Raw genomic sequence first — 17,778 nt, 5'->3', positions numbered from 1 at the left:
ATTAACTAGTTACAGTTACTTTTTCAAAAATCGAACGGAAAATAATTACTTAAAAAAAAACTTCAAATATCTGGCATATGCAGTTGAGATACGTTTCATGAGAGCAGAGTGTGTGTCACTAAGCAGAATTTTAGCTGGGCTGTGTTTGTTAGCTTAACAGCGACCGCAGCACTGTTGAATCTTTTCACTAGATTGTAATAGCGCTTATTAATAAAGAGATAGAATGTGCTAAAACAATTCATACTTACTAAACCGTCCCATGTGTGATGTCTGTAGGAGTGTTTTCATTCATATTTGTACGCGCTATCGTCATGTACTCAAGCTAGCGTCGTTAGCCTTAGCTAATATGCTAACACATTTACAAGTGTCTGTGTTTGTATTATTAACTCACAATTGTATTCTTTTTTTTTAATGTTTCAGTTTCGTAAATTCACCAAAACGTCAGCATGGAGTTGTATTGCCGTGTTACAGAAACCGTTTAGAAACAATTTAGGTATGTAAATATTTCTGTGCAAATAACTTATTTCACAACGTACATATCTGCAGATTATAGTCCGGTGGGGTTAATATATGGAAAATATTTTTTTTCCTCCAAAATTTGGTTGGTGCGGCTTATATCCCTGTGCGCTTTTATAGTCCTGAAAAGATGGTACTTTTACTGTTTTGTAGTTTGGAACGTTAGAAAATGTTTGATCAAGTGAATTTACTCAAAGAGAAAACTATGGAAACAATAACCTATTTATTATAAATCGTCTAGATTGAATTTATGCTGTCTTTTGACAATTGAAGTGGAGTGGTAATTGCTTTTTTAGCGACACCTAGTGGCCACAATATTCTATCAAGCTCATGACGTAGTAAGTGGAGTGATGCGGAAACGTTTGTTACTGTACACATTTTGTTACTGTACACATTTTAATTCTGTCAGGGGGGTTCAACTGTGGAACAGCTTGGATGATTCCTTAAAATGTTCCAGTTCCATTCACACATTTAAAAAACACTTTAAGACCAATGTCTTGAAAATATATATCACTCTTGAATCAACACTCTAGTTAATACTATGATCAATGTTAATTAAAATACTAAATGTGGGATATAAATAATAATGGAAGTATAATTGTTTGTATATAGTATATAAATTGGTACAAAGGTTAAACACTTGTACAAGGATATTTCACATGCCTTTACTGTGTATATAATTGAACTGTGTGTATGTTGTGTATAATGTATATTTATAATATGTTGTACAAAAGACATTTCATAATTTTCGGAAGTTCATCTTGTACTTGACATTGTTTATAGGGTTAGGCGCAATAAGTGTTCAACTTCAGCCTAAACCCTTTCGGTCTGCATCATTTTCATTTTTAATCTATGAATGTGCAACAGTTTGTTTATTTTGTTGACCATTGACCGAAGAATAATAAACTATAACTATAATACAGAGCTGCCTTGGAGACTTTGTATTTAATATTATTTCATATTTGTTTACATTGACATGTGTGGTGTCAATTAAGGATACTCATTATGTAAATCTAGCTTGCGCTAATTTGATTATTTCGCCTATATCGGATCGATATCTGATGTCAATATCAAATTCAAATTTAGTGTTTTCTCACTACATTATGTCTTTTTGCCCTTTTTTTCAAGCATGGTTACTTGTTTTATTTGATTTCGTTTCTATAATATGCTGTGGTCCAACGAAACTTGAGCTGCGGGCTGCAAAAACCACACTTTGGAGAAGCTTTGCTCTCTCTACACAGCTGGTATCCCGCCCGCATTCTAAATCACGCTGATGCCTCGCCTCTCCCGAGGACGACAAGAAAAACACAATACAGATGAAAAGGTGGTATGTAGAATCACGCCACGTTGCCTTACCTGGAGTCCGGGGAAGCCGATTTTTCCTGGAGGACCATCTAGACCCTGTTGAGAGGAGCGGGAACATGATACACAGCCACGTGCTGACATTTGTCACTTTAACTGTAGATGTAACGAATGAATGATTCAGACTAATGGCTGTAAAGCATCCTCACCTTCTTGCCCTCTAACCCTATCTCTCCCGTTGGACCGTCAGGACCCGTGGCGCCCTGAAACACAAAACAAATGTCACTTCGCCAACAGAGGTCACTGTAACACAGCCAGAGAGGCGCGGCACACTGTAAATAAACAATCTTTAGATGGTCCTACAGTAGCCGCACCAGAGGCAATGTGAGGGTCTCTGTGTCAGACACTTTTCAGGGTAAGCAAGGAGCAGTGCGATGAGTGAATGAGCGCTTGTGTGCCTTAAGGCGGAGGGACACTGTAGGAAAAAACGCCTGCTGTTACTTTTATAGCCACGTGTTTGCGTTGTAGCCACACTGCAAAAGCGCATAGTGTTCCGTGCGTCCACAATGGCAGAGAGAGAGAGATGAGATGTCGGATATAGTCTGGCGACGAATAGAAGCCAGTCCATCTGGTGTACACCTGCACAAAGGCTTGTTTCTCCTTTTAAAAAATTCACTGAGGTCGCCAAACGCCCCACGGGTCAATCTTGGCCATGTGCAATTATCAAGCGAAACTGAGGATCATTTTGTTGCCGGCAAATGTGACACGACGGAGCCAAAACAGGCGGCCTTGTACTTTGAAGGCTTGATGACCGGGCGCAGTGGGAGATTGTCCCGCGGAGGGCGCCGCTCAGCCCGAAGTGCCATAAGCCTATTATAGGTAGAAAGCTGATGAGCGGCGCTCATTAACATTCCTGTCTGGGGTACCTGATACCCACCGCTCGTGTTTACACAGCCTGATTAAGCTGCGTTAGAGTGGAAAATAGGCAAGCATATCGCACCTTTTAGGAAAACTCAAGTTAGCTCAAATCTCATGATGCCAGTATGACAGTCAAATTCATTTTCAGCAGCAAATTTTGCATATTCCAAAATACTATTACAAAAATATACAAAGTGGAATAAAAGAGAAAATAGGTGTAAAATAATAGGAAATGTTAACACTAAAAACTAGGGATGCAAGATGGTTTTTTTTCAAGCCAATACCGATACAGATAGCGTCCTGCTTCTCAAGGACGATACTGATAACCGATTAACGGATTAATATTTATTATTTTACAAAAGTCATTTGTGCACATGCACCTTTCTTTGCGACTGACTTTTGGGCAGCTTCTCTAGCTTAGGTTACGAAAGCTTTCAAAACATCGTCATAGCAATGCTGGCGGTTCATGTGGCTGAAAATGCTTGATGTGCTGAAGCGAGATGTTTTGTTTTCCTTCTCGCCAAATGTTTGCAAATAGCACGCAAAAATGTCTGAAACAGTGAAGGAGTCTCAAAGAATCGCCACCATGTTTATTTACAATAAGCTCAAGGGAAGTTTAAGACATGAGTTGGAGAAAAGGTGCGCTTGATTTGTTCACCCTAACCCACCTACAGCACAGTCCAGTATGGGTAGTCTCGCATTATTTGAGCAATTTATTAATTTTTTGTTGACATGCATAATTGTTATATCAAATTGGCTTTGACAATAAAATATATTAGAATGGCCCCCGCGTCTTTTGATTTTTCAGTGTACCGCCCTCAGTGGAAAAAATGTGGACACTTCTGATATACAGTGTAACTTCTAGTATACTTACCGGTAACTAATGTAATATTGCTGGATTTACTTATTGGTTTGTTTACATTACGGCTACACATTTTTCCAAGGATGTTTTTATTGCACATTCAGGTGAGGATCGTAACAGATGAAGTCAGGGAGTCAAACTCCTTTTTTTTTTTTTTCCATACAAGCCCAAAATCTTCTGTACATCACATTCGCTTAAAAAAACCCAACAAAGAAAACAAACTAAGTAAACCAAAGTTCATCTGGATCCGATCCAGTTTGCATGCAGTGTGTGTGGGAAATCAAATTGAACATGTACAGATGCTTGTCTTTGTTAAATAGCCATCATGTTGTAATTTTAATAGCTAAAATTAGGTCAAGTTTTGTCCAATTTTGTTCTGCATGGATCCAAGTTACAATAATAAACATTTAAGGCTAGTTTGAGGTTTTCTCTTGTTCTCTTTGTTAAATTCCTTCATGACTGGAAACTCCCCTCGAAGTTTAATACAGTAGCTTGTGTGTGTACGCTGTTGGTTTTGTGCCACGTGTACGAGGGAAGCACTTGTATGTGTTCTAAGTTTGGGTAGTACTTAAGCACATTATGAGGCACAGAGAGAATTTAGAAGGCAGTGGAAGTTACAGACTTAGACTGTATTGTCAGAGCTGAAGTATATATGTGCAGGCATGCTGGTTAGAAAGGTAAAAAAAATAAATTAAGGCTATCAAAATTAACTCTTTAACTCATGTGATTAATCACCAAAAAATATTGCATTAATCATGTGCACACTTTGATTAATATTGCAATTTACTTTGGGCATACAAGCTGTTTTACCTTAACCGCGACGCAGTCAATGATCAGATTAATGCATACGTCAGTACAAATATGAGTGAGGAGATTCCGACTGGAAAATGTCACTCCAAAATACTGCCAGGAAGAACTTTGGATAAAATTGTTACCAATGGGTGTGACCAAACTTTAGAATTTCCATCAAGCGTGGAGTGATAGTTTAATCACTTATAAACACGCTCCTACCTTAGCTAATACTAATCATTACTCCAATCTCATCCGCCTCAATAAAAGCATCCCTAAATATCTGTTTAACACAGTAGCATCACTAACCCAACAAGGGACTTCTCTCAGTAGCTCCACCCACTCGGCTGGTGACTTTATGAAATTCTTTACTAAGAAAATTGAGCAAATTAGAAATGAGATTAAAGATAACACGGCCCAACTCCAACTGGGATCTATAAACGCAGATATGAAAGTATGTACGACGGAAAATGATCTCTAAAATAACCTCTCTCACTTCGAAGAAACAACAGAGGAACTCTGCAACTCATAAATGGGACAAAACAAAAATTATTTTTACTCAACTCACTTGCTCGGAAACTTATCTGGGAGCTGCTTGTAATATTAGGACCATCAGTGCTAATTATTATTAACTCATCACTTTCCTCTTGTACTGTACATTCAAATCAGCGGTTATTCATCCTTTGCTCAAAAGACCTAACCTCGATTCTGACCTCCTGCTAAAATACCGGCCGGTGTCGCACCTCCCTTTCATCTCTAAAATCCTCAAAAAAATTGTTGCACACCAGCTAAACGAACACTTGGCGTCCAACAATCTTTGTGAACCCTTTATGGATCGTACCGACTCGACATCCATTGCACAGGTCACCCGGGGGTGGGAGGTTGTGTTGGGGATCAGATTAATGCATGCGTCAGTACAAAAATGAGTGAGGGGACTCTGACTGGTGTGCTCGCTGGCAAATTTTCACCCCCAAATACACCCTAACTGGATATATATTTAAAAACGTTCCTGGATGATATGTAATTATGGAAGCGAGTAATCACGTGTGATTAACCATGTTAAATCCAAATTTCAAAATGTGATTAATCTACTTAAACATCCTTAAAAAAATACAAAATACATTTTTCAATGAGTGCGTCATGCAAACATTCTTATCATAATACAGTGGTTCTCAAACTTTTTACACCATGTACCACCTCAGAAAACACTTGGCCCTCCAAGGGCTACCATAATGACCAACATTAAAATACAGTAGCCAGTAGGCCTAAGTATTCATTAAAACAAGCAAAGGTTTTTATTTAAAAAGTATATTTAATATTTTTGGCTTTGGTAACATTACACACAGTTTGAACGGTAACACTGTGTTTAAGTATAGAAAAATAAAACACTGTACTTTAATCAAGTGATTCTTTGGCGTACCACTAGTTAGAGTCCGTGTAACGTACCGCAGTTTAAGAATCACTGTCATAGTTTATTGAGTCTTTTTCACTTTGCCTTTTTATAAAAGGCACAGTAGGTGCATGCTAGGTTTGCCAAATGTTTGATTAAGTTGTCGCAAATCAATTGTGGAGTGAATAATTTCTGGAAAGTACAGTAGAGTTTAATGTTTGGTAATTTATATCAGTAAGATGTTACAATCACCCAGTAGTGATGTGTATGACGCACAGTGGAATATGTGTAGCATTTTTTTGGCATACTCTTGTGTGAATTAATATCATCTGGAGCCTTGGAGACATGTAATTGTTCTACAGAAGGTGTTTATAGAACTTTCCAAACAGACTTTTAGGAAAATATAAAAATCGGTCGACCTTTTCAGCAGTGAACTAAAAATTAATGAGAGAACCTGACAAAAAAAAGGCTGATAAAGCTCGTTTTTTAAAACCTTGACATGAATCCAGTTTCCTCAGTTTACTAATTTGATCTGCAAAAACGAGCACGTCGCCAATTTTCCGTGCTGAATATCAAGCAGCTGGATCGATGCTGCAACCTTCCATCATTGTTCCGTTTATGAGCGGTTTAAATTCACCAGGACGTCATTTCTGAAAGCACGTGTCACCTTTTGGATACTGAAGCAAGTGCCGATGTCCATTAAGTAGACATGACATAATTGGAGAGGAGTTTTTACAACTTCATTATGTCCGTTCACTACACAATTTACAGCCTAATAATAAAGAGATGTTGGGGTTATATGCACACTTACCCGCAAACCTTTGGGTCCCCTGGTACCTGCGGGTCCCGTTCCCCCTGGGGGTCCCTAAGTAGAAAAGAAAAGGAAAATAAGGGGAAAGCAGGAGATAAAACAAAGGTTTATACTGACACAGCACATGTTGACCCGGGGGGAGGGCTTAGCAGTGTGACCGGGGGGGACACACAGCGTGAGGTTTGTTGTTAGATGTGTCACTCACACCAATTAAACGGCCATGCTCTGGAATCCTGCTCCTCTGCGCCCCCTGAGCGCTCTATTTATGTTTGTTTTGGTGGCTCGTTGGCCTCCGGCTTCAGCCAACGCTCGCTTGGCCCGCGCCAAGGACACTGCAAGAAGGCGGTGGGCGGGGGGCTTCTAACGTCTAATTGGTTATAGGTGTTTGGATTGTGAGCGACAGGAGGACAATGCAGGTTCAGCAGGAGGTCATCTCTCCAAAAGCTCAGAGGAAACTTCCACCGACTGCAAGACTTTGGGAGAAACCGAGCGATGAAGATGGCAATTTCCTCTGGAGACTTTTAGCTCCAAGCGTGCAGCAGGTTCTGATCAAGTCGGGCTTCCTCTGTTAAGAGGCGAGATGGGCCTAAGATTGGCGCAAGCTGCAAACTAATGGACTTACTGGTTTGCCTGGTGGTCCTGAAGGCCCGGTCTCCCCTGGTGTCCCTGGGTGACCCTGTGGACAAACAAAGATGAGAAATGGTGCAAGAACTACAAACACATAACACAACTCTATTTTTACGAGTTCTTGTGGTACGTTCCTTGGATCCTTGAAAAAGCAAGAACTCTTCCAAACAAAGTTCAGCAAAAAACTAAACACTGCTCCAGAAATGCAAGTGTAGATGTAACCCGCGTGGTTCAGTCCCTGCTTTTTCTGTTGTTTGTTGACTTGAACCTGGGTCGTACAGATGACAGACTACCGCGCTAGCCACACAGTAGGAAGGGGATTCATATGGCCCCATTCGTCTCGGTTTACCTGACACATGAAACGTGACGAATGGGAGGGGGCTGAGGGGTGGGTGCACTGTCCACTTCAGCCGCCAGACGGCAGTAGAGTGTTGAATATCTTAAAATGCATTTTGTGGCAATTCCAACTTTGGTCAGTGGCTATGTAGAGTGGCGCTCATTTTCAGCAGACTGCATTGCAAAATGATTATTGCACCTCTTCCTCTCACGGGAGATCCATGCAGGAATGAGGCCGTATGAAACTCTTCCCTACTGTATCAACCAGAGAGCCAGCGCTGCTCATGAGGTTGTCAGGGAGTGAGGTTTACCAACGTAAACATGGGCTCCGTTACACTCCCTGCTTTTATGTTCCACCCCGGACTCTGACCTAGGTTTACGGAAAGAGAGATGAGCGTGCTAGCTACCGAGCTAAAAGCCCGGGCTATCAACCCGATACTCAGCACTGCTCTTGAGGTTGTCAGGGAGTGAGGTTTAACCACACCAGCTGACCTCCGTTACACTCACCTTCCTAAACCTCATTCTTATTCGGGTCACAGCACCACTGTAGTTTGGTCTCTGCTTTTCTGTTCTGCCCAAGACTTGAACCTGAGTCACTGGAATGAGAGACGAGTGTGTCAGCTACCGAGCTAAAAGCCCGGGGTATCAACCCGGTAGCCAACACTGCTTTTTAGGTAATCAGGGAGTGAGATTTGCCACACCGGCTGGCCTCTGTTCCATAGACAACGATATACATCATAACAGACATTGTTTGAGTTTAGTTGACGAACACAGTGGGGTAGCCAGTAAAAGGCTTAAAATGTTTAGTATCTCCCACCTCTAGTGGACATTATTTTGTAACCCTATCCTCCATTGGCTGCTGCTCATTTTAACTGGCCCTGCTTTGAGACATCTGAACAAACAAGACCGTGTAATGAAATTATTCCGGTCAGAACACTGAGCTCTAAAGCATACGTAGACAGCAGCGACGTCGCACAATGTTGACGCTGACAAACCACATTGGTAAAAAGACCTATGTTCGTAATCCCTTGTTTGGCTGGTTGTTTTCAAATTAGCACTTCCTACTTCCATGAGGAAAAGTCATCGGAAGTGACTATCTCTTCTCTCTCTGGCATGTGCAAACAGTGTTGTGATACCTTTTCCAGCTACCGGCATGAAACAGCTTTTCCAAAGCCTTGTAACATGGAAGAGGACGGGGTCATCCCACTTCCTCACTCATCAGAAGCAACAGGGTATTCCCATGGGAATAACACACACGTTTTAAGTGAGGGTTCCCTTTGAGCGCACCATCCACCCCACAAAAAAAACAATCGTCCCCCGTCTCTTCTACCCATCTTACCGTAGAACCCTTTTCTCCAGCCGGTCCAGGAAGGCCCATGGACCCACGGTCTCCCTGAAAACCCAAAAGAGTTCGGGTGTAAAAATCCACCGGATGAAGAGCTGTAACCGATGAATCCAAACGGAATGTTACCTTCTCTCCCGCCAGCCCCGCCTCTCCCACAGGTCCGATAAAACCAACCAAGCCCTATAACAAACACACAAACTCAGTGGTCCAACTTGCAGCAAGGCGATACTCTATATCTGGGCTGTCCAAACGTTTCCACTGAAGGTCGCACAGAAAATTAAAAGCGTGCAGGAGCCATTTTGATATTTTTTATTTTCAAGACCAATAGAGCTCCCCTTAATTTTTGAGAATGATAAAAGTACCGGGGACCTAAAAAGGGTCTCAGTTATTATAGTGTAAAAAATAAGTAATAAAATACCATATTTTCCGGACAATACACAAGCTTTGAACACATCTACGGATTTTTCTTCACTAACGCCTAAATAATGGAATGGATTAGGCGAAGAAATCCAACAATTTACTAAAACTATTCAAATTCAGGAAGAAAAATTCTGATAAACATCTTAAACCCTATTACAAAAAGGGAAAAGTCTCATTCATCTCAATGATAAATAAAGACATCAATGACTTTTCTGTTTTGTTTGATCAGCTGTTTAATTGCCGTGTTACAGGCACCGTTTGGAAAAAATTAAGGTACGTAAACAAACATTTACAAAATATTTCTATGTAAATATCTCATTTCCCAAAGTACCGCTAATATATGTAAAAAAAAAAAAAAAAAAGTCCTCTAAAATTTAATGGGTGCGGCTTGTAGTTGGGAAAATACAGTAATATTTATTTTATCTTTCAACACTTAAATTTTAATAGATCAAATCCATTGCCTTAACGTTTTTTTGTTTGTTTTGTTTTATGCCTTTTTCCAAAGAAAACCCTGTTTTTATGCCAAAAACACAAAATAAGCAATATTTTCCTGAAAACATTTTTCAAAATAAAATATTTGATGTGAAGTAATTAGAGCCTTATATAGGTAAATAATTTATAACAACATAGCTTTTCATTCATTTTTTTTTTAACGACAGTTCACAAAAAAATAAACGTCAGACTAAAAAGGTCTTGGGGATCCAAAAGGCCCCTACTTATGAAAGTGTTTAATAAAATAAGATATGTTATTTTTAATTTCAATACTTAAATCTCTAAATCAATTTCAGATTATTTTTAGAGCAATGACAGTTTTAAATAAAATAAACTGCCTGCATGGCAGTTTTGTGTTATTAGTGTCAATATTGCAACGATTTCTCGTTACATTACACCTGTGTGCGCTTTAATTCCAATTTTTTATGCTTTTTTTGTGATGGTATTTTTAAAATGGGCCGTTACAAAATGAGCTGCAGGCTGCACTTTGGACACCCCTGCTCTATATGCAAATAATAAGTATAGGTTTCTTACTCTTTCCCCCATCGATCCAACTTTTCCTGTGATGCCAGTCTCTCCCTGCATAAAGTAACATTGTAGGTTTGCCATGGATGTTTCTAGATAATTTACAAAATGAATAAAGGTTCAATTAAAGTGTATTTACCTTCACTCCCTCAGGCCCGACCTTCCCAGGGAATCCTTTTCTGCCCAGTCGACCCTAAACAGGACACAAACATGCCATGTGACGCAACATTAAACTTGGAAATAAACGCAAAGGGCAGTGAATCATGGGTGATGACAGCTTGCGGCCGTCTGCAGATGTCGCAGTCTGCCCAAACAAGCGTTGGCGTGCGCAGGTAAGCCAGACGTTTACCTCTCGGCAGACTGTGAAGGTGTTTGCTGACTGTCATGTCTCTTGCACAGACAATAATTCCTGAGGTTAAGAGGGAAGCTAAGTGCTTTTTTACCAGCCGTGACTCCTCTGAGCCGAGTCAATTAAATGACTCAAAGATTCCGGCTTTAGACTCCAGACTCATTTAATTCAACCCCCGTAACACACAGCAATAAAAAAAATTCAAATGAGTTGTTAAAGAGGAACTGCACTTTCTTGTTTTAATTTGGTCTATCATTTACAATCCTTATGTAAGACAAAAACACATTAGCTTTTTTGTACGCATTCTAAATCGTAAATAAACGCTAGCAAAAGTCAGCTAACAATGAAGTCAACGGGAGTCGCTCTATTCCACCGGTAAAGTGCTCTAAAATCATTTTATATATACACTGTAAGAATATATGTAATGTAGTAACAGCCACAGTCATAATAACATGTAATAGTTACATATTTTTCTTATTTGAAGAATAGGGCGGCTTATTATTTTAACAGACACATCGCAACATTGGCTTTTCCCTTCAAAAACAACAAACCTACTACTTATGGCAGACTTTGTGAGAGACAACAAAAGACTACTTTATATTTTTGAGCCTAAATCTAAATATGAGCTACACGTTTTAGAAGCTGTGTGCTAAACAGATTTCGTGAAACACTAAGCATTATGCAGCAGTATTGCTAAGTGCAATACGAACATAACACAACAATTACTTCCTGTACCATGTCTGCTCTCACTGGGATGCCCACTGATGGGATGTTCATATCTTCCTGTTTAGATGAAGAATAAATCATAATCCTAACACAGGTTTAAAAAAAAGTGCGGCAAACGAATGTCTTTTTGGCATACTTGCCAACCTTGAGACCTCCGATTTAGGGAGGTGGGTGGGGGGGGGGGGGGGGGGGGGGGCGCGTGGTTGGGGGCGGGTGTGGTTGGGGGCGTGGTTAAGAGGGGAGGAGTATATTTACAGCTAGAATTCACCAAGTCAAGTATTTCATATGTATATATATATATATATATATAAGAAATACTAAGTCAAGTATTTCATATATATATATATATATATATATATATATATATATATATATATATATATATATATATATATATATACAAGAAATACTTGACTTTCAGTGAATTCTAGCTATAAATATATATTTATTTTATTATATATATATATATATATATATATATATATATATAAAAGAAATACTTGAATTTCAGTGTTCATTTATTTACACATATACACACACATAACACTCATCTACTCATTGTTGAGTTAAGGGCAGAATTGTCCATCCTTGTTCTATTCTCTGTCACTATTTTTCTAATCATGCTGAACACCCTCTCTGATGATGCATTGCTGTGTGGCACGCACAAAAGTGCTTTCATCAAATGCACTAGATGGCAGTATTGTCCTGTTTAAGAGTGTCACAACATTGCTGTTTACGGCAGACGAACTGCTTTACGGTAGACGAAAACGTGACTGCTGTTGTGTGTTGTTGCCGCGCTGGGAGGACGTTAATGAAACTGCCTAACAATAAACCCACATAAGAAACCAAGAACTCGCCCTCCATCATTCTACAGTTATAACGTGATTGGCCAGGTACGCTGTTTATATTGTGGGAAAGCGGACTCAGGTCCGCATGGACCTGAGTCTGCCTGAATTTCGGGAGATTTTCGGGAGAAAATTTGTCCCGGGAGGTTTTCGGGAGAGACGCTGAATTTCGGGAGTCTCCCTGAAAATCCGGGAGGGTTGGCAAGTATGCTTTTTGGGTCTTTCCCGCCATCTCCGGGTCTAAGTTGAATGGTAAATTTGACCAACTTCTCAGTTTATGTCCGCAACATTCTACTGAGTGAGAGCCATTATTTATAATCCAGAATGAACTTTCACCAGCTCGGAGGTGATGCAGCAGGTGAAGATCAGTATGTCAATACTGTAGCTGCATAAGCTAGTTAGCGCTTTGTGATCATTGCGCTGCTAAAAGTAGCTTGTCTGCGTTAGCGCTTATAATAACAATATTGCTAATACTTGGTTAATATTCAGGTCACGAGATGTAATTTGAGTTTTGCTGGCTGTTTGGGAATGGTTACAGTATTTAGAGGGTTTTATAGGGCGGAATAGTGTACTCTCTTGTGCAACATTGTTAGCCACCTCGTACTTACTATAACGACTGAGAATGCATAAAAAAGTAAAACATTTGTGTTCTTGTCTTACATAGAGATTGTGAACGATAGGCAAAATTCCCCAAAAAACGGCAGTTCCTCTTTAAGGCTTTGGGTTTTTACCCCATGAATAGTTTTGCTTGTGTCTGATTGATCCAAAGAAAAGGAAGGAAAGGAAAGGAAAGGAAGCAAGCAAGTGTGATGGACAAGAACTGAAACAAGACCTATTGTTGCAATGGTGGACCTAAACAAAAACCAGCTGGCCTTAGAGGAGGTGGAGAAGTCGGACCCGTGCCACCTGGCCAGAGATCACTCAGTCGTGCACCACTTCCCCTCAGAAGGACGACAGAGGGGGTCCAAGAACCCGGCTGAATCAGCAGGAGTTGTAAGAAGGAGGCTTAGGTGAAAAATGAAGGAAGTAAAAAGACAAAAAAAACAACTAAAAAACATCTGGGACCATCAAAGAAAAATGGGTCTGACTCAGGGAAAATCCAAGTGAAGGCATTCTTCCAAAAGGGGTCCACTTCTGGCACTCAGTAGTCTCCTCTGTCTGCAGCGGTCCATTAACAACTTCTAGCATTTTATGCTCGCTATAAATCTCAACGACAGTCAACAAAGTAGTGAAAGTTATCCCCCCCTGGTGTCCATACCAGGGATGCTAAGTTCCTCATAGAGAAAATTGACTGCAAATGAGAGTGGATTAAAAATGATAGCATCAGCTATTAAGTTTATAGCATCAGCTACTCACTTTAGTAACTTTAGAAATCGCTTGTGTAAGATGACGGGATGTAATAAAGCACGACGTGAAAAAGAGCAAGCTTAAGAGCAAGAAATTAAGTGGAACCTCTATTTAGGAACCCCTCTATTTGAGAACTTTTCGGTTTATGAACCTTTAGATCGCGCAAAATATGAACCATGTCTCTGCGTACGAACGCTTCATTAACTCATTTATTTATTTTGTGTGCCGCTAGAAGCCTTAGGGTGCTGCCAATTTGATGACATTACTTCCTGTGCCGTGTAGTACACGAGGGGTGCGGAGCCCCCTACATCACATCCTGTGTACGCACTCCATTACTTGGTTGCCTCTCAGTGCTTCAGCTTGTGTTTTTTTTGTTTGCCATTCACCAAGTTTTGTCTATTTTGCTTACCCAATATGGGTTCAAAAAAGCCAACAAGCCAGCCTGGAATGAAAGAAGGAGGGATTAGCTTGGGACTTAAACTTAGAAGGGAGAGGTAACCCACACAAACTTCCCTTTCTTTTGCACCCTCCTATCTGTGCCTCTACTTTCATCTCCACGTCGGACAGCAAGGTACAAATGATTTTACTTTTGAACTTTTTTTTTAAATTATTGTAGCAACATGGTTATTAACGAATTTCGAGAGCACCAAAGGGACTTTTGTGTGTTTGCCTGCATTGACAGTTAAGCTTTGCCTTTATTGTTGTCTTATTTTGATAATGAAGAGATTGTTGATCCATTACCCCCTTGTGATGTTGGTTTGATATACAGTATATTTATACACAGTATACATCTAAATATATATATATATATATATATATATATATATATATATATATATATATATATATATATATATATATATGTATGTGTGGGGAAAAAAATCACAAGACTATTTCATCTCTACAGGCCTGTTTCATGAGGGGGGTACCCTCAATCGTCAGGAGATTTTAATGGGAGCATTCGCATACCATGGTTTATATAGGGCACAGAGTGGGTGGGTACAGGCTGGCCTAGGGGCGTGGTGATTGGTTCATGTGTTACCTAGGAGGTGTTTCCGTCTATGGCGGCATGTTGTTACAATTTCGCTGCGCTTGTTGAGGGATGACAGGTCTGGACGGTAGATAATAAACAGTTTCTCTTTCAAGCATAGGTTGCATCTTTTATTACCACTATTGTAAGGTGTGCTGGATGCAAGAATTTGCCATGTTATTGAATATTCAACATTATTGTCTTTGAGGTCCCAAATGTGTTTGCTGAGTTCTGTGGTATTTCGCAGGTTTTTGTTCCTGAAAGAAGCCTTGTGGTTGTTCCATCTGGTTTTGAATTCACCCTCGGTTAATCCTACATATGTGTCGGATGTGTTAATGTCCTTGCGTATTACCTTAGATTGGTAGACAACTGATGTTTGTAAGCATCCCCCGTTGAGGGGGCAATCAGGTTTCTTTCGACAGTTACATGCTTTGTTGGTTTTGGAGTCGTTCTGACTGGGGGTCGACGGCTCATTTGCAATTGTTTTGTTGTGGTTTGAGATGATTTGTCGTATATTGTTCATGCAGCTGTAGCTCAATTTGATGTTGTTCTTGTTGAATACTTTTCTTAGGTTGTTGTCTTTGGGAAAGTGTTTGTCAATCAGGTTGAGGAATTTGTGTCCATATATATATATATATATATATATATATATAGATATATATATATATATACATATATATATATGTATATATATATGTATATATATATATATGTATATATATATATATATACATATAGCCGAGGTTACTGTGGTTTATCCGTTAGACAGTGCTCAGTAGAGCAAAATATTTGTTAGGTCAGGAAAAAACACGGAAGCTATTTCAATCAATCAATCATCAATCAATGTTTATTTATATAGCCCTAAATCACAAGTGTCTCAAAGGACTGCACAAGCCACAACGACATCCTCGGTACAGAGCCCACATAAGGGCAAAGAAAAACTCACCCCAGTGGGACGTCGATGTGAATGACTATGAGAAACCTTGGAGAGGACCGCATATGTGGGTAACCCCCCCCTCTAGGGGAGACCGAATGCAATGGATATCGAGTGGGTCTGACATAATATTGTGAGAGTCCAGTCCATAGTGGATCCAACATAATAGTAAGAGTCCAGTCCATAGTGGGGCCAGCAGGAAACCATCCCAAGCGGAGACGGGTCAGCAGCGCAGAGATGTTCCCAACCGATGCACAGGCAAGCGGTCCACCCCGGGTCCCGACTCTGGACAGCCAGCACTTCATCCATGGCCGGTGACCATGGATGAAGTTTTTCATCCCTACAGGCCTGTTTTGCAGGTTTCCCTACTCTTAAAATCCCCTGAAAAGAACAGAAAAACCTGCGAAACAGGCTTGTAGGGATGAAATAGCCTCCGTGTTTTTTCCTGACCTAACGAATATATGTATATATACATGTATATATATATATATACATGTATATATATATATATATATATATATATATATATATATATATATATATATACACTTACTCTATACATATATATATATATACATATACATTATAGTGTCTTCAAAGTGTGCATTATTTTACTAAACTTATTCATGTTTACATGTTTCTTATGGGGAACTATGCTTCATTACACAAACATTTCCAATTTACGAACCATGTTGAAGAACCAATTACGTTTGTAAATCGAGGTTGAACTTTAGTTGCCTTGAAGAAAATACAGTACATAATGTGACATCAGGGTAGAAAAACTCACCTCCAATCCCATTGGTCCTGGTGGTCCAATAGGGCCCTCGTCTCCCTGGAAAGACAAAGACGAGTTCAATGAATTGTGGTCTTTTGTGTTGCTATGTTGTCAGTCAGGCTTACCTCCAAGCCAGCTACCCCTTGTGGCCCAGGTAAACCTCTTGTCCCTAGCTTTCCCTTGGCGGAGGAAAAACAGACAAATGTGCTGAATGCGGTAGCACACGTGTACAGTTGTCGGGCAACACGATGGTCTCTCTTACCTTTGGCCCTTCAAGGCCGTTCTCTCCCGGTGGTCCCATGTCTCCAGGAAAACCCTATCATGGTCAATTCAGACTTGTCAAATTGTGGTTACTATTGTCCGTTACTAATACAAATCTACACTGTGGGTAAATACCCACTTCAGGGCCGATTGGTCCTGCTGTGCCATCGGGGCCTTTATCGCCTGGACTGCCCTGTAAAGAAAGGGGAAGACATGTATATTTCATTCAAAAGGCTGTATTAAGAATAACAACCATCGTTGAGTTGCAACTGTCAACACTAACCGGCGGTCCTGGTTTTCCGCGGATTCCAGGTGGACCCGGAGCTCCTTGGATGCCCTGTCACACACAAACACATTCAAAATTGGAAAGACAATTAACTGAATTAAATATATTTGCCTAATGAGATTTGCAGTCGACATAAGGAATCCACATGGACAACACTCTACTAGAGCAAAGACTAGGTGACTTGCCTTGTCTCCTTTGTAGCCCGTCTCGCCTTGCTCGCCCGATATCCCAATGTCACCCTGATAGAGAGAGAACGAGACTATTAGCCACAAGATGATGTGGGAGGTACAAATATAAAACATGAAGAGCATTTAGTGCGATGGTAAATGCACATGGTCAGCAAAGCAGTCAGTGCAGTATTCATGTAGTATCAGTATCATCAACAATAATATTGCTTTTTTTAATATTGTTGTGCAGCACTTTTGAAACATTTGTGTTGTTTAAATGTGCTATATAAATAAAGTGGATTGGATTGGATTGATACATTTGGGGCCGTTATGAAGAATCACGACATCACACGATACTTTTAAAAAAATAGCTCAGATAACCGATTAGGGGTAAAAAACAAAAAACAAACAAAAAAAAAGACCCTTATAAGGCTAAGTCACCCATATTGTGCTGTAGGTGGGTTTGGCTGAGCAAATCAAGCGCTCCTTTTCTCCTACATGCCAAGCTGTGAGCCTGTTGTAAACTCTCTCTAAGCTCTTTGTAAACAAATATGGCGTCCACCGTATTCCTTACTGTTCCAGACTGGGGAAGACTTTTCGTGTGCTATTTGCGCCAAATTACGCAACGAGGAAAAAAAACATTGAGCTTTAACACATTAAACGTTATCAGTCACCCAAAACGCCAGCATCACTCTGATGTTTTGAAAGTCTACGAAGACACCTGG

At 40.1% G+C, this 17,778-nt stretch overlaps 1 protein-coding gene across 1 annotated transcript in view; it reads right to left on the bottom strand.

The window, feature by feature from the left end:
• Positions 1-17,778, bottom strand: part of LOC133577650 (uncharacterized) — a 117,966-nt gene that overhangs the window by 40,842 nt on the left and 59,346 nt on the right. The window contains exons 17-30 of the mRNA XM_061931618.1: positions 17,072-17,125; positions 16,884-16,937; positions 16,740-16,793; positions 16,602-16,655; positions 16,465-16,518; positions 16,352-16,396; positions 10,473-10,526; positions 10,343-10,387; positions 9,023-9,076; positions 8,891-8,944; positions 7,211-7,264; positions 6,589-6,642; positions 2,028-2,081; positions 1,873-1,917 (exon numbers count right to left, since the gene is read on the bottom strand). Of these exons, the coding sequence (XP_061787602.1) occupies positions 1,873-1,917; positions 2,028-2,081; positions 6,589-6,642; positions 7,211-7,264; positions 8,891-8,944; positions 9,023-9,076; positions 10,343-10,387; positions 10,473-10,526; positions 16,352-16,396; positions 16,465-16,518; positions 16,602-16,655; positions 16,740-16,793; positions 16,884-16,937; positions 17,072-17,125 (729 nt within the window). The remainder of the gene's footprint in view (positions 1-1,872; positions 1,918-2,027; positions 2,082-6,588; positions 6,643-7,210; positions 7,265-8,890; positions 8,945-9,022; positions 9,077-10,342; positions 10,388-10,472; positions 10,527-16,351; positions 16,397-16,464; positions 16,519-16,601; positions 16,656-16,739; positions 16,794-16,883; positions 16,938-17,071; positions 17,126-17,778) is intronic.

This window comes from Nerophis lumbriciformis, linkage group LG39 (genome assembly GCF_033978685.3).
Source record: "Nerophis lumbriciformis linkage group LG39, RoL_Nlum_v2.1, whole genome shotgun sequence".
NCBI classification, from domain to species: domain Eukaryota; kingdom Metazoa; phylum Chordata; class Actinopteri; order Syngnathiformes; family Syngnathidae; genus Nerophis; species Nerophis lumbriciformis.
The sequence above is the reverse complement of the archived record's forward strand: the minus strand, read 5'-3'. Positions and strand labels throughout refer to the sequence as shown.